Below are 23,678 nucleotides of genomic sequence, written 5' to 3'. Positions count from 1 at the left end.
AATGCAATTGCTGCATCATTAATAGTTGCATATTTAGTTTTAAGAAATTGCCAATATGTTTTCCAGAGTGGCTTTACCATTTTATGTTCCGACCACAATGTATCCAGTTTCTCCATATTCTTGCCTTCTTGCTGAGTGTTTTTATCATGAAAAGAGCCCTTCCGTGTAAATTTTGGAATCATCTTGTGTCAGATATTTTTTAGGATTTTTTTAGGATACCATTTTAATTCTTTTTGATATTTCCATTCTGGGTGCTCTTCATTTCTTCTTGTGATTTTGAATAACCATGCTGTCACATTTCTTTGCAGCCTGACGGATTCTTTTTGCAATTCTTTAAAGTAGGTTTGCTGTTTCCATTGTTTAGGAGGAGAAGTCCGCCATTAATTGTACTGTTTTTTTTAAGATTTTTAAAAATTTATTTATTAATGAGAGAGAGAGAGAGAGAGTCATAGAGAGAGAGAGAGAGAGGCAGAGACACAGGCAGAGGGAGAAGCAGGCTCCATGCAGGGAGCCCGACGTGGGACTCGGTCCTGGGACTCCAGGATCACGCCCTGGGCTAAAGGCGGTGCTAAACTGCTGAGCCACCCGAGCTGCCCCAATCATACTGGTTTTTACCTGTATGTGTGAGTCATTTTTCTCCTGCTGTTTCCATGTTCTCCCTTGTCTTTCAAAAGTTTAACTATGATATAAGTTTTTAAATTTTTAAAATTTTTTAATTAAAATTTTTTTTTCAATTTTAATCTACTTTATATATGTGTTTTAAGATTTATTTATTTGCTTTAGAGAGAGAGAGCACTCACATGAGTTGTGTAGGGGCACAGGGAGAGGGGGAGAATCTCAAGCAGACTCCCTGCTGAGTGCAGAGCCCAAAGCCTGGCTCTGTCTTGTGACCCTGAGATCATGACCTGAACTGATATCAGGAGTTGGGCACTTAACTGAGTCAGCCAGGTATCCCAGAATCTCTTTTCTTTATCCTACTTAGTTAATTGAGCTTCTTCAATTTATCAATTAATGTTTTTCCTCAGGTTTTGAAAGTTTTAACTGTTGTTTCTTCACATGTTTTTCTGGGGATGGCCGGGTGGGTCAGTGGTTGGGCCTCTGCCTTTGGCTCAGGTTGTGATCCCAGGGTCCTGGGATCGAGTCTTGCATCAGGCTACTCGCAGGGAGCCTGCTTCCCCCTCTGCCTATGTCTCTGCCTCTCTGTATCTCTCATGAATAAATAGATAAAATATTTAAAACAAACAAAACAAATGTTTTTCTTCTTCCTTTTTCCCTTTTACTCTTAGTACATTTATTTTGAATCACTTAATGTTATCTCACAGGTCTCTGAGTCTGTTCATTTTCTACAGTCTTTTTCATTTCTATTCAAATTGGATAATTTCTGCTAATCTATCTTTAAGTTCACTGATTCTTTCCCTTCCATATTGAATTTTTTTGTTCCTCTGGTGAATTTTTTGTTTCAGTGAATGTAGTTTTCAACTCCAGAATGTTCTGTTTTTCTTAAAAGAATTTTATTTTATTTATTTATTTTATCTTAAAAGAATTTAAAAAATATATTTGTTGAGATTCTCTACTTGTTGAATCATTGTCATATTTTCCTTTATTTTTTTTTAAGATTTTATTTATTTATTTGAGAGCGAGTGAGAGAGACATCATGAGTGGGAAGGGCAGAGGGAGAGAAAGAATCCCAAGCAGACTCTATGCTGAGTGTGGAGCCCAACTTGGGGCTTGATCCCAAGAGTCTGAGATCACAACCTGAACTGAAACCAAGAGTCGGATGCTTAACTGACTGTGCCATTCAGATGCCCCTTCCTTCAGTTCTTTAAGCATGGTTCTCTTTAGTTGTCCGAACATATTTATAGTAACTACTTTGATGTTTTTGTCTGCTAAATCTAGTGTCTGAGGACCCTGACTCTGTTGCCTGCTTTTCTCTTCAGTATAAGTCACATTTTTCTATTTCTTTGCATTTTTCTTAATTTTTATTAAAAATTATACAATTTAGATGATGTAGCAATTGTGGATTCTGATCACATCCTCTCTACCCCTAAAGCTTGTCATCAGTGGCTTTTGTTTGTTTAGTAACTTGCCTAGAGTAAATCTGTGAAATCTATTTCTTCTGTTTCTGCTCACCTTATTGTTGTTGTTTTTATTTTTAAGGCTGACTGCCCAGTGGCTACCCCATATGTCAGCCAGTGATTGGTCAGAAATTGTGCTCAAATGCATAGAGCCAGTAATATTTTTCCCTTTTGCTGAGAGATCTGTGTATAGGTTGGGGAATGTATTCAATGATCAGGATGTTTTCAAGTTTGTCTCAATTTTTGTTTTCTTTTCTTTTTTTTTTTTAAATTTTTATTTATTTATGATAGTCACAGAGAGAGAGAGAGAGAGAGGCAGAGACACAGGCAGAGGGAGAAGCAGGCTCCATGCACCGGGAGCCCGACGTGGGATTTGATCCCGGATCTCCAGGATCGCGCCCTGGGCCAAAGGCAGGCGCCAAACCGCTGCGCCACCCAGGGATCCCAATTTTTGTTTTCTTGAGACTTATTATGTCTCTAGCCAGGAATGGTAGATAGTTTGGAAACTGTCTAGTCTCGACTACACCTGCATGCAGCTTCTCTTTAGCTGGGAATACAGGGGAAGTTTATCAAGCCCGTTTATGGCTGTCTCTCCTCCAAGATCTCTTTGTTAGGTCCCCTGCTGATCTGCTAGGATGCTTGTTTCTTGCCCCAATTGATATTGCAACTTCACACTCTCGTGGATAGCTTCATAATTTTTCCCTCTTCCTTCTGGGCATAGCTTTTCTGCTCTCCACTCTGAATCAACTCATCCATCTCTTTCAGCATCCCCTAAGTTCAGTAGATTTTCATGAACAAATACTTCTTAGTTTATTGTATGGCTTTGGTCAATTTCCAGTAATTTGAGATGGATGTTTTTGACAGTTTTTTTCCAGTTGTATGTTTGCTTTTGCAGAGAAAATTTGCCAAACTCCTTACTCCAACATGCAGGGAGCTTCCTTTGCTTCATGTGGTGTTTTTTGAAATGTTTATATGTGGTTTTTCATATAAAAACATATGAAATATTGCATAAAAGCATGTTGTTTTACAGCCCATTTTAAATTTATTTTCTAAGATCCTACATTTCAGTTAATCTAATGAAGATTATAATAAAGTGGAAATTTAATCTTATTTATTATTGCAGATTTCAAGTTCCACCTATAAAGACAGGAATGAGGAATACAAAAGACAGTTCACACATTTACCTGATACAGAGAAGCTGATAGCAGGTAAAAAAGTTGTAAAAAACCATTTTACTACTTCATTATCAAAATAGAACTGATGAGTGACAACATTTTTAGAAAATTTAAGCCTTTATGCTAGACAGAAGATATTTTTCAAGATAAGCAGCATGTTATATTCATAATTAGACAATGTAAAACTAAGTTGTAATTTAGAGAGGAGTGATTTCTGACATAAAAATATTAAGTACTAGCTAAGAAAATAGAACTAAAAGTTATCGTCATACTTTCTTCTCATGGTTATTTCATATGGTTTTGTAGGAGAAATTTAAATTTGATGTTCAATATATATTACCTTTCCCAATATATATTACCTTGTACTCCTCAACAGATTATAGAGCAATTTTATAAAATTTTCTAGGGCTCTATTATTTTTGTATAATCTTTCATTTCTTTAAAAGTTTATTTATTTTTCAGTAATCTCTATACCCATTGTGGGGCTTGAAATCATGACCTTGAGATCAAGAGTCACGTGTTCTTCCAACTGAGCCAGCCAGGTGCCCCTTGTTTAATTTTTCAGATAGATTTTGTTTTAAATGGACTTTTAGAGGAAAAATCTAGCCATTTTTTCTTATAAAAGTACTTAGTTTTTGATATAAGCTTAACACAGATTCTGTATAATCAAAAAATAGAACTAGGTTTTAATTTTAGTATATATTTCACTTAAACTATGTATTCATAGAAATTTCTGATTTCTGGTATTGTTGGGCAATATTCAATGCAGTGTAACTGAATTTCTAGATAGTTAAGCTTAGTACCTAAATATCATTATAATGAATTAAAACAACTTCTAAGAACATTTGAAAGTAATGCATTCTCATGACAAAATATTCAAATGCTATATAAGGGCATATAATGAGAAGTGAGTGGTCCTTCTGATCAAGATCACTGCAACATTCATCCTGGACTATATAACCACTTTGAGTAATTTCCTGTGTATATTTCCAGAAATTTTCTTGTAGGTATTTCAAAAGGCATATTTGAATATTCTTGACATAATTTTTAAAAAGATTTTATGTATTTGAGAGAGAGTAGAAGCGGGGGGAAGGGGGAAAGAGAGGGAGAAGCCAACTCCACACTGAGCAGGGACCCCAATGTGGCGGCTCAATTCCAGGACCCCTGGGATCATGACCTGAGCCGAAGGCAGACTGAGCCACCTGGGCAACTCCCTAAGAGCGTTTAAATGGGAACATATTATGCTTACTCTTTGAACCTGTTTTTAGCTCCTTTTATTGGCATCACTTAAGGATCCACTTCATTCTTTTAATGCCTACCTGGTATTCAATTAAATGAACTTTGTACCGTAATTTATTTAACAAATCCTTTTTGATGGACATTTTGATTGCTTCTTGTCTTACTATTTCTGCTAATGTTACATTGAAGCTTTTACATTTTTTTGACACATATGTACACGCATATTGTGGGATAAATTTTATGAAGTGGAATTGTGGCAAAAAGGTAATGAATATTTAAAAAATTTATTGTTGCCAAGTTACCCTCCAAAAAAGGCTACACCAATTTGCATTTTCATTAACAGTGTATGTAAATACCTGTTTTGCCACACCTCGAAGTTTTGAGTAAAATTTGTTTGATAGAAATGGTACTTAATATTGTTTAAATATGCATTTCTTTAATTATAAAGGAGGTTGAACATCTATTCATATGTTTATAAACCTTTTGTATTTCTTTTCCTGTGAATATTTCTCTTCATAAACTGCCCATTTTTCTGGTGGTTGTTTGTCTTTAATTTGTAGTAGCTTGCTGGGCATTTAAAAATTAGATCTTTGTCATGTGTGTTGCAAATGTTTGCTAGTTTGTCAGTTGAAGTCAAATACTTATCATGGAAACCTTTATAAAATTTATTATACTTGTCACTGCCATCTTGAAAGAATTTAATCTGATGATAGTGATATATACTCATTATACAACATTAAAGCTATACAGAAAAATATAAAGAAAACAATTGAAAATTATTGATAATCCTAATACTTTGTTGGTTAATATTGTTTGGATAGCTTTCTAGGTGTTTTTCAGTATGTAAATTTGATTTCAAAAATTTACATTTTGCAGTTTTCTCTCACTGATAACAATAAACCTGTTCATTGTATGAAAATATAGACTTTTACAAAGTAGAAAACTAAAACCACGTATAATTGTACCAAGCTACAGAGAGAAAATAGTTGATTATCCCATTTGATTAAAAAAAAACACTTCAGAATAAAATTATTCTTTTGCAATGATGTTGTAATTTGCGTCTTACTCTCTTCTCAGCGACAGTTGCCTGCTGTCAATAAGCTGGTTCAGAAGGGTGATGAAAATTCTTACTGAGCAAAAAAAAAAAAAAAGAAAGAAAAAAATAGAATAAAACTATTCTTAAAAGCCAACAGTGAGAACACAAACAACCCACCTTAAAAAAATGGGTAGACACTTTACAAAGATATATATGGATGGCAAATAAGCATATAAAAAATGCTCAGCATCAATTATTACAGGGAAATGCACATTAAAAGTCAGGTAAGCTACATGCCGATGAGAATTGCTAAAATTAAAAACAATAACAAAACTGACAACACCAAATGATGATGAGGATGCAAAGCTACAGGACTCTCATACATTAGTGGTAGAAATGCAAACTGGGGCAGCTGCTTTGGATGGCAAGTTGGCAGTTTCTTGTAAAGTTAAACATACGCTTAATCATATGACCTACAAATCCTAGTTATTTTTTCAAGTGAACTTTAAACTTATGTTCACAAAAGTCCTGTACATGAATGTTCATAGCATATTAACATTGGGAATTAATTAACAATTGGGAACAATTGGGAATAACCAAGATGTCATTCAACTGGTGAATGAATAAACAAACTGTGGTACATCTATATAATGATATACTATTTAGCAATAAAAAGGAGCAAGCTATTAATATGCACAGCAGCATGATGAATCTTCAATACATTTTTCTAAGTGAAAAAAGTAAAACTCCAGGGTTACATATTTTATGATCCCATTTATATGACATCTGGAAAATGCAAATATATAAGGATGAAAAACAGATCTGTGGGTACTAGGAGGGGAGAGTGATTTCACAAAGGGATTTTTACAGTGATGGAATGGTTCTGTATGATACTGGGATGGTGGTTACATAATTGCATGTTAAACCTTTACAGAGGTAACTTTATTGTATAAAAATTAAATCAACCAGGATATTAAGAGATCCCGGGTTGAAATGCCATTGGCAAAAAAGGAATCTAACTCTATTATAAATGAGTGATATAATTGTACTCAAGGTGGGTTAGCATATATATATCCATTCCCTACTTCTCTCTGTTGCTAGGGCCTAGAAACAGCAATACCCCAGTAAGCAGTGAGCATGTCTAGGACCCAGATTGTGGTCTCTAACTGCCATTCCCCAATAAAAGATACGAGAGCTCCTTGAAGAAATGGTCCATTCTGAGGCTGGGACAGTGAAAATACAAATAATTAACTGTGGAGTATCTTATAGTCTTACTATAGTGCCAGAAAGTAAGGAAGTGCTTAAAAAAAAAAAAAAAAGGAGCCAACTTGAAAGAATCCCAATGGTCAAAGACAGAATAATTTGAGCAATAAAATGAATAATTGTAATACTGGATTATAATTTGAAGAATAAAATAAATATCCATTACTCTATATTGATATAAATGCTTAAATAATTAAATGCATGGGGGAGAAGACACAAATTTTCCTCCACTAGTATTCCCAGGTAATTTATGTGCACATTAAAGTTTGAGAAGCTTTGATCTAGGGTAACACTGAAGTGCCATACCTAATGGTGAAAGCTTACTAGGTTCTTATTCTCTGTACATATAATAATGATGATGAAGAGGATCTCTAAAAAGTTTTAACCAATCCTCATGTATTTATACAACTGATTTCACCAATGTGACCTCATGTGTAGCATCCAATATGCTGATAATAAACAGGCCACTAGTTTCGCTAATGAAAACCCTTTTTTAATGTGTCTATGCTAATTAGCCAAACATTTGTTGTTGAACAGTAATAAAGGTAGCAGAAGGGTTTATAGTAGCTAGCCCCTGAAGGAGTGTAGTACTAATTGAATTGTTAGCTGACCTATCCCAAGTGTGAATCCCTGATTAGGACAACTATCTGTAGAATATTTCGGAACATCTGCTTTACCTGGAGTTCACATTTTTTACTCCTAATATTCATTTGTGCCTTCTTTTTTTCTTGCTTAAACTTGGCCAAAGAAAATGTTATGTTGGGGAAATATAATTAAAAAGAAAATATCCAGAAAACTTCTCCACAAAGGTAGAAAAGAAAGAAAACAGTTTTATTATTATTATTATTATTATTATTTTAAACATCACAAATGTTTTTATTGGTCACCATTAAATGTCTGAATTTTAAACAGATTCTTGGACTGGTGGTTCATATCCATCAGCTCGTTCAACTTTAGCACCGGTCTCATCCCCCGTAGCTTTTCCAGAACTACTACCTTCACCATGAAGCTCCATGAGTTTTCCCAATTCAAACTTGGGCTTCTTCAGCATTTTTACTTTTCTAACAAAAACATCATGGAGTGGATAAATAGACTGACAAGCTTTTTCTATATCTTTTCCGATGCTGTCTGGAATCAATTTATTGACCACTTCTTTCAAGTCATTTGTTTGCACCTCTCGGGTCATGATTTCCATCATCTTTTTCCGGATTTGGCGGACCTGTCGGTGCTGAGCGTAAGAGGTCTTCCGAATCTGATTATTGCGTTTTTTTAGTAAAACCAACACAAAATAGATGAAGCAAATAACCATCGGTAGTCTTTACATCAACATGAGCTTCAATCATGGTCTGCCATTTTTTGACCATGGAGCACATTTTGTCACGGGTAAGATCCATGCCATGGAAATTAGGCAGTTTTTGCCCTGCACATCCTCAGTGATTAGCTTGAATTTCCTAAATGCAACTTCATCATTCTGCAGATCAGCAAGGCTAACTTCAAAAACGCGACCCTTGAGACCATCAGACGCAATTTTGGTTCCTTGAGTTCTTGTGACTAGTGTTTTTCCAATATTTCTTATATTGAACGTAGCTGGCGCTTTCACATCATACCAATCTTTCTTAGAAAATGGATCAACCACTTTCTTCTTGGCTCCCTTTCTGCCGCCTTTCATAAGGCGCTTGTTCTTGCCGACCACCATGGCGCTGCTGCCCAGTTTTATTATTGAATAAGCATTCAACTGGAATGGGATGTGCATCACAGGTAATCTGTAATAGAGATAGTGAAGAGGGACGCCTGGGTGGCTTAGCAGTTGAGTGTCTGCCTTCAGCTCAGGGTGTGATCCTGGAGTCCCTGAATCGAGTCCCACATTGGGCTCCCTGCATGGAGCCTGCTTCTCCCTCTGCCTGTGTCTCTACTGTTTTTTCTCTCTCTCTTTCTCTCTCTCTCTCTCTTTCTCTCTCTGTGTGTTTCTCATGAACAAATAAAGAAAACAAACAAACAAACAAACAAAAAGAGATTGTGAAGATAGAAAGAAATCTCACCCTTTTATATAATCAGGCAGATACAACCCTTTACACATGTCCTAAAGATAAATGATAACTAGTCCTCAAGTAAGAGGACTTGATAGTACTATTTGTCATACACAGTTCACCATAAATTTACCTGATAATTGGGGCTACTATCTGTGTTAGCTAACTGGCTTTATGCAAAGGAAAAATAAATCCATATCTTTATGACAAGAGTTAGTTTTGTAACTTGGAGCAAGATGCCCACGGAAGTTAAGCTCCTACCTTCTTACAGAAACTGGGAGATAAGGTTGCTATCTCTCTTGATGTTTACATTTCAGAGATAGGGCTACTTGGTCCTTGAGAAAACATTCCTGGGTTGTAAAGCTGGCACGGAGGCTTATTTTGCTTTTAAAAAGATTCACATGTATCTTAAAGGAGCAAGAAAGAACTTACAAATTTTCTAAAGAAAATGGTCAATGAGAAGTGAGGGGGGAGTATTTTTCCCATTTTGCACCAAGGAAAATAAATTTTTTTCTTTTTCAGTTTGTATTTACCTCTACAGTTGTCTCAGGTAAAAAGCAAACAAAATAACACAAAAAATGTAAATTATAAAAATGGAGAATGGTTGGGGCACCTAGGTGGCTCAGTCAGTGGGGTGTCTGACTCTTGATTTTGGCTTCGGTCATGGTCCCTGGGTTGTGGGTTGGAGCCCTGCGTTGGGCTCCACACTGGGTATGGGGCCTGCTTGGGATGCTTTCTATCCTTTTCCTTCTGCCCCTCCCTGCTCGCTCTGTCTCTAAAAAAATAGAAAAATAAAAGAATAAAGATAATGGTTTCTTTTATAATTTAAGTATTAAATTTGAGAACAATCCTAAAAATGTTCCAGAGAGTCTTTTTAAAAGCAATGTTGGCATTATTGGGCTCCCAAAGATGATTGCTGTTAGAAAAGAATACTTTGGGATGTGTGTTTCCTGATATGATTGTTCAAAAACACATTCCTTTAATTGACTGTTATCTCCCTTATGGATAGATATGGCTAAATTCTTTGATAAAACTCTAAATAGGACATCTTGTTTGTTTATTGTGCAATCTGACTCTAGTAGTATATGGTACTGATTCACTCTATCTGTATTTTCATAACACTTGGTACATATTTCTACTATAAATTTGCTGTGTTATAGTTAATAAAATACAACCTTAAGAATTGGAGCCATTCAATTGTTCCACAATTGATTATGTAAAAGCTTATAAGTTGACATCACAATGACCTATGTTGCTTGGTTAATTTACTTAATTTTATTCTAACTTTCTAGTCACTAATTTATAAAGTGATAAAATCCATAAAACAATTTTTGATAAACATTTTCTATTATATTCTAGATGAATCACATTGTTATTTGACTCAAATCAGGTGGAATATTTGCCTTCTGAAATGATACTTATATGTTTGCTTATCAGTAGGGAAATTGGGAGTAAAAAAAGTAAAATCTCTTGGCTTAAAAAAAAATTATTTTCCATTTCCTGAATAGGCCATATTGCTAGGAAGCCATTTTTTAAAAAAAGTTTTTATTGAGGTATAGGTTTATTACAACAAAATATATCTGTCTTAGGACCCCCCCCCCCCCCCCGCCAAGATTTATTTATCCATCCTAGAGGTGGAGGGGGAGGAGCGGAGGGAGAGGGAGAGAGAGAATCTTCGGCAGACTCCTGAGTGTGGAGCCAGATGTGGGGCTTGATCCCACTACACCAAACTATGACCTGAGCCAAAATCAAGAGTCAGATGCTTAACTGACTGAGCCAGGCAGCGCCCCAGGGAAATCCTTTTTCAAACTACTGAAAAAAGTCTGTCAAGCTATGTCAAATAGTCTTCAGTTAAAATAATCAGTTGGTTGCTATAGCTTTGAGCATAGTTAATATAAAATAGTGCAGTGGTTCTCACAGTGTGGTCCATAGACTAGCAGTGTTGGTGTTACCTGGGATCATGTTAGACAAGAAACTACATCGCTCTATATGTGTTTAGTTAGAAACTCTGGGGAGGGGCCTAGCAATCTGTTTTTAGATAAGTCCACCAGGTTTTTCTGATCTGAAATGAGAGAATCATTAAATTAATAAAATGTTTCAGTGGCTTAGATAAAAATTTCAGGACACCTCAAGGTGACCTTTAACCTTTAGCCCAATCCCTGTTTTAGAGATGTGTACTAGTAATGAGTAACTTAATATACTTAACTATTTACTAGGATTTTTGTTTGGGGGCATCTCGGTTTTGTTTTGCTGAAGGAAACATTTTGAAACACTGAATTTCTTGGCTCAATTTTTAATATCTGCTAGAAATTTAACATAATTAAATTTAAATTTTATGAGGCTCATAACCTCAATAACTTTTTCCTAAAATTGCTAGTACTTCATATAGTTTTGAAATTTGTCAATTAAACCAAATCTCCTCACAGCCCTTTATATCTTGAATTATTGATAATTTAGCCATACTATTTCCATTAGCCAAAAAGCCAAATCTAAACCATGGTATTAATTTACTGGTGTATAGTGACACTTATTAGAGTACTCCTGATTTTGCTGGATTTTAACACTGAGGTAGAGAGGATCAACTTTGAAACTAATTTAAAATGTATACAATTTCTGGAATAATTCTTGTCCCCTTCCTCACCCTTTTCCAATGTGTGATTAATTAATCACTAATTTCCCATCAGTACTACCTCTTAAATATCTCTGAATTTAATTACTTCTTTCTCTTAATACTGTCATCTCTTGGTCTGAGCCACTGTCAGTTTTCCCCTGGACTTCCAATTCATAGATACCTGAATCCATTCTCACAGAGTGAAAAAATTGGTCCTTAATAATATACATCTGATCATGCCTGTTCCACTTAAAATTCGTCAAAGTCAACAAAACAAAACAGAACAACTGTCAATGGCTTCTTTGTAAAGTCTATGGTCTACTATAGCCTGTGAACCTTCCATGACCTAGTTTCTTCTGCTTCTGTAGCCCAAGATCTTTGTAAAGTTGCTCAAATGTGCTTTTTCTTTCTACCACAGGGTCTTTGCACATACTCTTTCCTCATGTGCAGCTGACCATTTATTGACCTTTAGTTCTCAGTTTAAAGACTACTTTTTCTGGAGAACTTTTCCTGATATACTCTCTCCCTGCCCGATCCCCTCCTACCTGTTTACTCCTATTATATTCTCTTACACCTGTCTCTCCACTTCGATCATTATACTTATTTTTGTATTTGTTTATTTTATACCTTCCCTTCTAGACTGTGTTCTGCGAGAGCAAGGTCCATTTTTGGTAACACTGGTTTCCAGCAAAATATCTGGTATATGGTACCAAAGTATCTGAATGAGTGAGTGAGTGAATTGACAAACAATAAACAAAGAGTGATGACTTTCCATGTGTTAAAGTAAGATAAGATTATAAAATTGCCAGATTTTTGTGAATAAGCTGTTCCTTCTTCTTGTGTATCTAGATTATGCTTGTGCTCTTCAGAGGGACATTTTGCTGCAGGGACGTCTATATCTTTCAGAAAACTGGCTGTGTTTCTATAGCAACATCTTCAGATGGGAAACTACAGTAAGATTTATTTTGATTTGATTTGTTGATACAAATAATTGCATAGGTAGCAATGTATACAGTCCTCCTAAAAACAATGTATTTTAGATTGCAAAGTAAATTTATATATTTGTGTATTGTACTTGTGTATACCTGTAATATATATATATATATACAATTTATATTAGAAGTTATAATCTTATTTTCTTAATACATCAAGCTCCATTTGTACATATTTAATGTAGTTGGAGAAAGAGATTTCAGGTTGAAAAAAAGATTGAACATACATCCATTTGACTGCCAAAATCATGTCTTATGTGACAGACTGTCTGAATTTTGTTTGTGTGTGTATGTGTTAATATGGAACACGAACACCCACATGTCTTTTCACACTCTGTCCTAAACTTAGAGATAAGAGCTGCGGAGGAAATTACCAACGAGAGAGAATGTCTGACTGCTTACCCTGTTTTTCTCAGAGAATGCAAGCATGTGCTTATATTATTACTAACTCCTTCAGGCTTTTCAACAGAATGTTCTGGATTAGATTGATGTAATACTTGATATTTTGTGCTGTACATATTTCTGAAAAATCCATTTAATAATTTTTTATTTTTATGTGTGTTTAGATTTGTATTGCATTAAAGAACATAACCTTCATGACCAAGGAGAAAACTGCTCGACTCATCCCAAATGCTATCCAGATTGTCACAGAGGGTGAAAAGGTGAAAAACTTTTCTTTTTTTTTTTTTAATTTTTTTTTAAAAAATAAATTTATTTTTTATTGGTGTTCAGTTTGCCAACATATAGAATAACAACCAGTGCTCATCCCATCAAGTGCCCCCCTCAGTGCCCGTCACCCAGTCACCCTCCACCCCCCGCCTACCTCCCCTTCCACCACCCCTAATTCGTTTCCCAGAATTAGGAGTCTCTCATGTTCTGTCTCCCTTTCTGATATTTCCCACTCATCTTTTCTCCTTTCCCCTTCATTCCCTTTCACTATCCTTTATATTCCCCAAATGAATGAGACCATACAATGTTTGTCCTTCTCCGATTGACTTATGAAAAACTTTTCTATCTTTGCCATTATATAATGTGGAGAAAATCTGCATCATACTGATTCATCAGTGTTGGTAATGTAGGCGGTTCTTCTTGGAGTTAGGAATTTGTGATAGAGATATATTGTATTTAATACTAGATTTCTGTATAGTTAAATAATTATTGCTAATTAAATGACTGCTAACATTTTTTGTGCTTTATAGTTCACAGAGAACTTTCTCCCATATATTTTACTTCGTTATAAGAGGTAGGTAGGATAAGCATTAGTAAAACATCATAATTCTGAATACCCTAAAAATTCCATATTTAGTCAATAGTGCCTGCATCATAGTAACTAATAAAAACAAATGGTTCTGGTGAACAAAGAGATTTGGGTAGCTTACAGGTAAACACAGAATCACTATAAATTTTTTTTAGGATGGCAGCTAACTGCCATTGTTTTTATTATCTACCTACAATATCTGCCATTTTTTTTTGTGGGGATATATGAAGAATCTTTTTGAACCCACCTGGAAGATTGATGAGGGCTCTGTGTGTGTGACATTAGAAGTAGAATGCTGAGAAAGAAGAAGAAATAAGGAAAAGAAGGAAAGTATGGAAGGGAATGAGAAGTAAAGGGAAGGAAGGACGGAAGCACAGAAGGAAGGGAGGCAGGCAATGAACGAAAAAAGAGAAGCAGGGGAGAGAAACACTATCATGACATTGATTCATTATAATGATACTTCTAAATCTTGTAGTTTCTTTCAAATGTACTTTGCGTTTTATTTTTATTTTTAAATAATCTTACAGAATACTTCCCAGTATGGTACAAAAAGTTTCCCCTCTGAACTATTTGAGAGTAAATTGTCACTTTGAAGCCTCATCACCCCAAATATTCTAGCGTGTATTTCCAACAAAGACATTCTCCTGCATAAGCACAACCTAACCATCAAAATCAAGAAGTTAACATTGATCATTGCCACTGTTCAGTCCTCACACCTTCTCCTGTTCTTCCAATAATATCCTTTATCGCAAATAGGCACAGTTTAGAAATACATAATTACATTTACTTGTCAAGCTCTTTAATTTCCTTATTCTTAGTCCCTCAGTCTTTTTTTGACTTTTGTGCCCTTGACACTTTTAAAGATTACAGGTAAGTTATCTTGTAGGATATCCCTAAATTGTGTTAATCTGATATTTCCTTGTAATTAAACTTAGGTTATGCACTTTTGGCAGAGATGACATGAAAATGATGCTCTGTTCTTTCCATTGCATCCTATCAGATGGCCCGTGATTTCAAAAAAAAAAAAGATGGCCCGTGATTTCAATTTCTTCCCTTGGTTATATTCACTTGGATCACCTGATTCAGGTGGTGTCTGCCAGACTTTACTATAAAGTTAGTCTGTTAGTCTGTTTTCCTTTGTAATAATATTTTGTGGCCAGCTACTTTGAAACTATGTAAATATGATTCCTCATCAGACTTTAAATTTATGCATTCATTTACTTATATCAGTATGCCCTCATAGTTGCTTGTTTTATTCAGTGAGTTCTATTACTATCATTATTTATTTTGATGCTTAAATAGTCCCAAATTTGGGCAACAGGAGGCTGTCAATGTCCTTCTGATTATTCTCAGCATTACTTGAGCATTTCCTTGCTTTTTTTGGCATAAGATGTTACAGGCTTTCCCTACCTAAGCCCTGGAAACAGTCATTTCTCCAAAGAGTCCTGATTCCTTTTAAGGGGAGACTGATATTAGAAGCCAGTATGTTCATTGCTATTGGGGTATTACTATTTCTGAGCCTGCTAAATGGTCAGAATAAGGGTATATGTGATACATATGTAATTACATAATATACACACATAAATACCCACTTGTACATCAATGTCTGTCTAGTTATCTTTCATAAGCCATGAATTTACTGTGATATCTCTAATTCCTATCAAACACCACTTCATTTTTGTTTTCACTTTTTCCTATTTGTAAGTCCCTTCCCTGAGTGAGAAACCAGGCTCCCATTATCCTCAGTATATTTACTTATTTGATCATTTGGCCTCTGTGTAACCAGTCTTCCTCTCCTTTGCCACTCCTTCCCCACATGGATGTCCCCCCTCTTTTTGAAAATATTTATTTATTTGAGAGAGAGAGAGTCTTAAGTAGACTCTGTGCTGAGCACAGAGCCTGACATGGGGCTTGATCTCACGATCTTGACATCATGACCTGAGCTAAAACCTAGAGTTGGATGCTCAACTGGCTGTGCCACCCAGATGCCCCCCAACATGGATGCCCTTTTATGTGACTTGGTTTCTGACACTTCAAGTCAGGCTGCTGCCCATCCCATCACAACACAGAAGCTCTCACCAAGTGAAAGCTCCCCTCACTCTGCTTAGGCTGACACTCTGTACTAAGTCCCTTCCTTGTATTCACTTTACCCTCTGCCAAGTCACCTCCTAAAGGGATACCCTCCATTCCCTGCTTGTGCACAATATTCTATGCTAATCTGTCATTGTATGTGGTTGCCCCTCTTACCCCTTCAGTTTCGGACCCTCCATCACAAAACCACTCTCATGGACTCCATCACACTTCACCTCATCTGTCATGCTTTTGTAGGCTGCTCCCATTCATGGTCACATTCTTCACCATGCTTGGGCTCTGACACCCGTACCAGGCTACCTCTTTACACCATCACATTCTGTGGGCTCTGACTTATGCCCATCACCCTGTTCTTATTCTAACGCCACGCTCCAGATCATCCTCATACATGGAGGCCCATCTTACCTATTTGGGCTCTGACACTCCACATAGGGCGACCCTTCTATGTGGACAACCTCCTCAACTTTTCTGGTTTTGACATTGTTTTGGGCTACTGCAGCTTCTTTCTCCCTATTTTCACCTCTAGTGTAGATACCTACTTTTCTCTGTTCCACCAACAGCTTTAGGGCTGAACTGTTCAGGAAGGGAAGAAGAGCTAAAAATACATATTCTTAATTTTGTAGTCAATACAGGAATACATTGCATTCCCCAACAAAGTCACCAAACAATTCTTAAACTAACATCTTCTTTCCATGCCTGTGGTCCCCAATCATATTGCTTCTCTAGAGGCAAACACTGTTAGCAGTTTGGTATGTATCCTTTTGGACTTTTTTCCTTTGTGTGTCTATGTGTGTGTGTGTGTGTGTGTGTGTGTGTGTGTATACACATATTTAAATTTAAATACACACACACACATATACACACACACACACACACACACACAGTTTTGCTTTGTTTTTAAAGTAATGCTATTTTATACATGTTGTTTTTCGGTTCTCCTTTCTTAAAAAGAACATCTCTTGGAGGTTAGCACATATAGATGGAGCTATTTCTGTTTATTCATGTGCTATATATATTATTTCATAGAATGAATTTACCATGGTTTCCTTGACCATTAGTTCACTTGCAATATTTTATTATTATCAACAGTGCTGCAGTGAATAGCCTGACGCTGCCTTCTTAAGCTCATGTGTGACTGTTTCTCACATGTGTAGTGAAATTTCAGGGTCAAGCATTTTAATTTTAATAATAACAACAACAACTAGCATTTGCCAAACAAATACTGTTCTAAATACTGTTTTAAATTCTTTACAGATATTTTCCCACTTAATTCTCACAAAAATTTGTTATTATGATTATTCTTATTTTTCTCAGATGAGGAAACTAAGGAAAAGGAAAGTGACCCAAAGTCATAGAGCTAAGTGGTAGAATGTGTACAAGAATGTGTACAAGAATTGATAGCAAGTTGTCTAGCTTAAGAAATGGGAACTGGATGGACTAGGAGATTTTTCTTATCTACATATCTGAACAAAATGTTGTAAGAACATTATAATACAAAAAACCAAAACAGTTTGGTCTAAGAAAAGGAAATAGAAGGTAGTAAGTAGTCATCACTAGGCCACATATTACGTATGTAATTATATTTGGAAAATCTCCTAGCTATATCCTTTTTATGAAGAGTTTTGCTTTATGAAGAGTATTACATAGCAACATTTCAATTTATTATTTGGAAAATAGCACTTTAAAGTGTTTCTATAAAAAGTGTAAATAACCAAAATATTATTTCTTTGACATTTTATTTAGCAAATCAAATATATAACTGAGCTTTCTCATCCCTAAAAATAACTACTCAATCATGAAAAGTCACTAACTATGGGGTCGGAAGAGATGATATACTGTGAGATTGTATTTAGTGCTGTCAGTTGTCAGATTTTCTCATAAAAGCCTATTTTAAAACATGACTTTGCAAAATCAATTAAATGCAGAGGAAGAGATGGGGCTAAAAGCAAACATAGAATTATAGATTGAAACATGCTATTTTTTTTCTATAGCATTCAAAGCAAAGTTAAGTTTTAACATGGCTGTTTTATATCTATAATTAGTTGAAATTAAGCATTTTTGAATTTTTTTTAGAAGGCTATGAAAGATGATATGATTTGAAATTAAGATCTGTAAGTTGATCTCTGAAATCCGCTTGAATTTTTTAAAAGATTATTCATTTATTTTGAGAGAGAGTGTGTATATGAATGTGTGTGCGAGTAGAGGGATGGGGCAGAGGGAGAGAATCTTCAAGCAGACTCCCTGCTGAGCTTGAAGCCCAAGGCAGGCTCCATCTCATGACCCATGAGATCGTGACCTCAGCTGAAAAACCAAGAGTTGGTCACTTAACCAATAAAGCTACCTATGTGCCCCCACTTGTATTTTAAAAAAATTCTATATGTATACTTGGTTCAAATGATCGCCAAATCCTTTGGAAAGTTCAGAATTAATAAATTTTATTTTTTCATAAATTTTTAAGATTATTGTAATAGTTAAATTATATCTACATAAATACCTGTTTCAGGCTTCTTGAAAATTAGATTTCCTGTAAGATACAGTTTAAAAAATTTTTTATTTTATTTGAGAGACATAGAGCGTGAGTATGTGGGAGAAAAGGTAGAGGGAGAAGGAGAGAATCTCAAGCCGACTCCATGCTAGTGCAGGGCCCAATGTGGGGCTCAATCTCACGACCCTGAGATTATGACTGGAGCTGAAACCAGAGTCTGATGTTTAACAGACTGAGCCATGTGGGTGATCCTGTAAGATAGTTTTTAAAGACACCTTGTTCATGCACCAATTACCTGTTTTTCTCCTATGGTACCAAAGAGTAAAACAAAAATAATATATGAGGTTGCTTTAACCATAGTAAGTGCCAACAGATTTTCATGATAGATACTCTGCCCTGCCCCCCACACCTGCTTTTTTTTAAAGACACTAAAATTATCCTACTATTTTTCTTTGCAGTTTTTCTTTACATCTTTTGGTGCCAGAGATAGAAGTTACCTCAGTATCTTTAGGTTGTGGCAGAATGTACTGTTAGACAAGGTAAGTGTTCATCCCAGAGGCAGGTGCTTATAATAGCAACCTCGCAGTCTGTACCTCAACAGTGTGATTTGAAAAGCTCCTTTTTATTTTTCTGGAGTTCATTTTGACTAGACTGTTCAAATTCTAAGATGAAACATGAAGCAAAACAGAATCTATAGTTAGGGTAAGATGTTAATTTTAGGGCAGCCTGGGTGGCTCAGTGGTTTAGTGCCACCTTCAGCCCAAGGCGTGATCCTGGAGACCTGGGATCAAGTCCCATGTCAGGCTCCCTGCATGGAGCCTGCTTCTCCCTCTGCCTGTGTCTCTGCCTCTCTCTCTCTCTCTGTTTCTCATGAATAATAAATAAAATCTTTAAAAAAAATTTTATAGTCTCCCCTTCAAGACCCACAGTGGATGTCTGAAACTGCAAATAGTACTGAGCCCAATATATATGTTATGTTTTCTCCTATACATCCATACCTATGATAAAATTTAATTTACAAATGAGGCACAAAAAGAGATTAATAAAAATAATTAATAATAAAATAGAATAATTATAACAATATACTGTAATAAAACTTAAGTGAATGTGATATCTCTCCCTAAATATTTTATTGTAATATACTCATCTTTCTTCTTGTGATGATATGAGATGATAAAATGACTGCATGATGAAGTGAAGTGAGGTGAATGACAGGCATTGTGATGTATCTTTAGGCTACTACTGACATTCTGATGGTATGCTGGAAGGAGGACAATCTGCTTCTTGACTGTGTTTGACTGTGGGTAACTAAAACTGGGGCAAATGAACCTGTGGATAAGGGGAAACTACTGTAATCCCCAGGGTAACCACAAGAAAATAACTTTAAATATATGGTAAATGAAACACCAATGTATATAGTACATTAAAATGGTACCCTAGAACTATCTATTTAACATATAAGAAGGCAGTAATGGGGGAATAGAGGGACAAAAAGGCATAAGGTACATCGAAAACAAATAGCAAAATGGCAGACATTATGTTAAATCATTAAGCATAAATAGATTAGGCACTTCAATCAGAAAGCAGAGGTAGGCAGAAAGAATGAAAAAAAAAACATTAACTATATGATGTTTATATGAAACATGTTAGATTTAAAGATACAAACAGATGGGAAAAAATACACCATACAGATAGAAACCAAAAGACAGTGAAAGTGACTGCAGTAGTATCAGACAAAATAGACTTTAAGACAAAACTTTAGTAGTGACAAGGTTATGATATTTCATAATAATAAAAAGGGTCAATCCATTTGGAATTCATAACAATTATAAACTTATATGCACCTAATAACAGAGCCCTAAAATATATTAAACAAAACTAGCACAATTAAAGAGGGGAAATAGAGGATTCAACAATAATAGTTGGAGATTTCAGTACTCCACTTTCAATGATGGATAGTACAACTACAGAGATCAACAAGGAGATAGAAGATTTGAACACAACTATAAACTAGAACTAAAAAACATCTCTGGGGCACTCCATTCAAAACAAAATATACATCCTTCTCATGTACACATGGAACACTCTCCAGACAGACCATATGCTAGATCATAAAAGAAACTTTAATAGATTTAAGAGGATTGAAATAATTCAATGTCATGAAATTAGAAATCAATAACAGAATTTGGGAAATTCATAAAAAATGGATATTAAACAGAACATTCCTAAATAACCAATGAGTGAAAGAAAAAATCACGAGAGAATTTAGAATATACTTTGAGTTAAATGAAAACAAAAGCACAACATATCAAAACTCATGAGGTACAGTTAAAGTAATACCTAGAGGGGATTTTATAACTATAAATACCCATATTAAAAAAAGAAGAATGACCTCACATCAGTAACCTAACTTTCCACTGTAAGAAATTAAAGCAAGGAAAACAAACTAAACATAAAGCAAGTAGAAGCAAGGAAATACTAAATACTAGAACAGAATGAATGTAATAGTAAAAAAAAACAAACAAAAAAAACAAAACAAAAAAAACCAGAGACAATAAACAGAACCCAAAGTTCTTTCTTTGAAAAGATCAATAAAATTGAACTAGACTAAGAAAAAAAAGATTAAAATTATTGAATTCAGAAATGAAATTGATAACATTACTACTGACCTTTCAAAATGAAAACAGTTCATACTATGAACGTTGTATGCCAACAAATTAGTTAACCTAAGTGAAATGGACAGATTTGTGACTAGAAAGTTATAAACCATTGCAATGGACTCCTGTAGGAATAAAAAATCTGAATTGACCTATACAAGGAAAGAGATTGAATTAGCAATAGAAAAATCTGCCCACAAAGGAAAGCTCAGGCCTAGATGGTGAATACTGGTAAATGTTTACGGTAGAATTAACATCAGTCCTTCACAGAGTATTTCAAAAAATAGAAGAGGAAAGAACACTTCGCTGCAATTCAGTCTATGATGCCACTATTACTTTGATAACCAAGTCCAGACAAAGAACATCACAAGAAACCTACAGGACAATATTTATGTTCATTGTGTCTATGTTCATTTTGTCTATGAATATAGACATAAAAATCATCAACAAAACCAAACCAATTTAGCAAAGCAAATTCAGCAACATATAAAAAAAGACTTTATGCCATGACTAGGTAGGATTTATACAAGGTTGACTGAACATATGAAAATTAGTATATGTAATATACTATATTAGTAGAATAAGGGACAAAAACCATGTGATCATCTCAGTCAATACAGAAAAGACATATGACAATATCCAACATCCTCTCATGATAAAAACAAAACAAAGTAGGACTAGCAGGGAATTTCTTTCACATGATAAAGCTCACAGCTGACATACTTAATGGCAAGAGACTAATGCTTCCCCACCTTCGGTCGAGAGCAAGACAAGTATGTCCCTTCTTGCCATTTCTATTCAACAGTGTGTTGAAGGTTCTAGCTGGGAAGATAGGGAAGAAAAATAAGTAAAAGACATCCAGATTAAAATTGAAGAAATAAAACTATCTCCACTGGCAGATGATTTGTTTTTGTATATGTAAAATTCTAAGGAAGTCAGTAAAAACCCATTAGAACTAGTAAGTTCAGCAAGTTGCAGAATATATGATCAAAATACAGCAATCAGTTATACTTTATACACTCACAATGAACAGTGCAAAAATCAAAAAATTAGTTCACTTATAATAACATCAAGAAGAATAAAATACTTGGAATAAATTTAATAAAAGAACTTTAAGATGAACACTGAAAGCTATTAAATATTGTTAAAAGAAATTAAAGAAGACAAGTGAAAAAAAAATCTCATGCTCATGGATAAGAGGACTTGATATTGTTAGGATGGTGATACTTCCCAAATTGATCTGCAGATTCAGTGCAATGCATCCCTATCAAAATCCCAACTGGCATTTTTTTTAAAAGAAATTAAAAAGCAGATCCTAAAATTCATATGGAAATGCAAGGTACCCAGAATAGTCAAAACAGTCTTGAAAAAGAAGAACAAAATTGGATTAATTAGTCTGTTATGGCTGCCATAACAAAATACTACAGACTGGGTGGTTTAAACAATGTAAATTTATTTTCTTACACTTCTGGATGCTTAGAGTCCTAGATCATGGACTAGGCAGGGTGAATTTTTGGTGAGACCCCTCTTGTTTTCTTGCAGCTTGCTCACTGTGTCCTCACATGGCTTTCCCTCTGTTCATGCACACTCCTGGTATCTCTTATATAAATACCAGTCCTATTAAGGTAGGGCTCCACCCTCACAACTTCTGTCTTAGCTCAGGCTGCAATAACAAAATGCTGTAGACCCAGCGGCTTAAACTACAGAAATTTATTTCCTCATAGTTCTAGAGGCAGGAAGTCTGAGATTGGGATGTCAGCTTTGGTTGGGTTCTGGTGAGAACACTTCCTGGCCTTCTCATTGGGTTCTGACACAGCTTGGGAAGGAAGGAGAGAGCCAGAGCCAGAGCAAGCAAACTCTCTGTTATCTTCTTATAAGTGCACTAATTCCATCATGAGAGTCCCACCCTCCTTTGCCTCATCTAAACCTAATTATCTCCCAAAGGCCCCACTTCCAAATACCATTACATTGGGAATTAGGGTTTCAACATATGAATTTTGAGAGGACATAATTCAGTCCCTAGCAAACTCATTAACGTTAATTTTCTCCATAAGGCCCCTATCTCCAAATATAGTCACATTGGGGGTTTAGGGCTTCACATATCAATTTTAGGGGAATGTAATGCAGTCCATAACATTGAAGGACTTGCACTTTTTGTTTTGATGTTTACAAAGCTGCAATAATCAAGGCAGCTGGTATAAGTGTAGACATATACACTAATGGGATAGAATTGAGAGTCCGAAAATAAAATCTTACACTTATCAGCCCTAAATTGATTTTTGACAAGGATGCCAAAAACAGTTCCACAGGGAAAGAAGTCTTTTCACCAAATAGTATTGAGACACATACATTGAATTGACACATACAAAAGAATGAATTTTGATTCCTGCTTCAGACCATATACTAAAATTATTTAAAAATGAATCATAGACCTAAGTGTAAGATCTTAAAGTATAAAACTCTCAGGAGAAACTGTAGCCATAAATCTTCATAACTTTTGGATTTTAGACAGTGGTTTCTTAAATATGACACGAAAGCTCAAGTGACAAAAGAAAAAAATAGATAAATTGGACTTCATCAAAATTAAAAAACTTTTATGCTTGAAAGTATCCATCAAGAAAGTGAAGATAGCTCATGGACTGGGAGAAAATATTTGCAAGTTGTATATCTGATCAGGTATTTGTATTCAGAACATATAAAAAAACTCTTAGAACTCGACAAGAAAAAGACAATCCATTAAGAAAAATGGGCAAAGGATTTGAATAGTCA

General features: G+C 35.2%; 1 protein-coding gene, 1 non-coding gene and 1 pseudogene across 5 annotated transcripts in view; 2 read left to right on the top strand and 1 right to left on the bottom strand.

The window, feature by feature from the left end:
* GRAMD1C (GRAM domain containing 1C) overlaps positions 1-23,678 on the top strand; it is an 88,079-nt gene that overhangs the window by 17,021 nt on the left and 47,380 nt on the right. Inside the window, exons 3-6 of one of the 4 annotated variants that reach the window (XM_077884262.1) lie at positions 3,199-3,283; positions 12,276-12,379; positions 12,985-13,080; positions 18,711-18,791. In XM_077884262.1, the coding sequence (XP_077740388.1) occupies positions 3,199-3,283; positions 12,276-12,379; positions 12,985-13,080; positions 18,711-18,791 (366 nt within the window). Of the gene's footprint in view, positions 1-3,198; positions 3,284-12,275; positions 12,380-12,984; positions 13,081-18,710; positions 18,792-19,518; positions 19,647-23,678 lie in introns of those variants that run through there. The other 3 variants (XM_077884263.1, XM_077884268.1, XM_077884264.1) reach the window with 3 other exon arrangements.
* Positions 5,528-5,626, top strand: LOC144305657 (small nucleolar RNA SNORD16). The gene has a single exon (XR_013372670.1). It is a non-coding gene; the product is annotated as a small nucleolar RNA SNORD16 (small nucleolar RNA).
* On the bottom strand, positions 7,598-8,499 carry LOC144305434 (small ribosomal subunit protein eS1 pseudogene; annotated as a pseudogene).

Source organism: Canis aureus, chromosome 35, assembly GCF_053574225.1.
Source record: "Canis aureus isolate CA01 chromosome 35, VMU_Caureus_v.1.0, whole genome shotgun sequence".
In the NCBI taxonomy this organism is placed as follows: domain Eukaryota; kingdom Metazoa; phylum Chordata; class Mammalia; order Carnivora; family Canidae; genus Canis; species Canis aureus.
The sequence above is the reverse complement of the archived record's forward strand: the minus strand, read 5'-3'. Positions and strand labels throughout refer to the sequence as shown.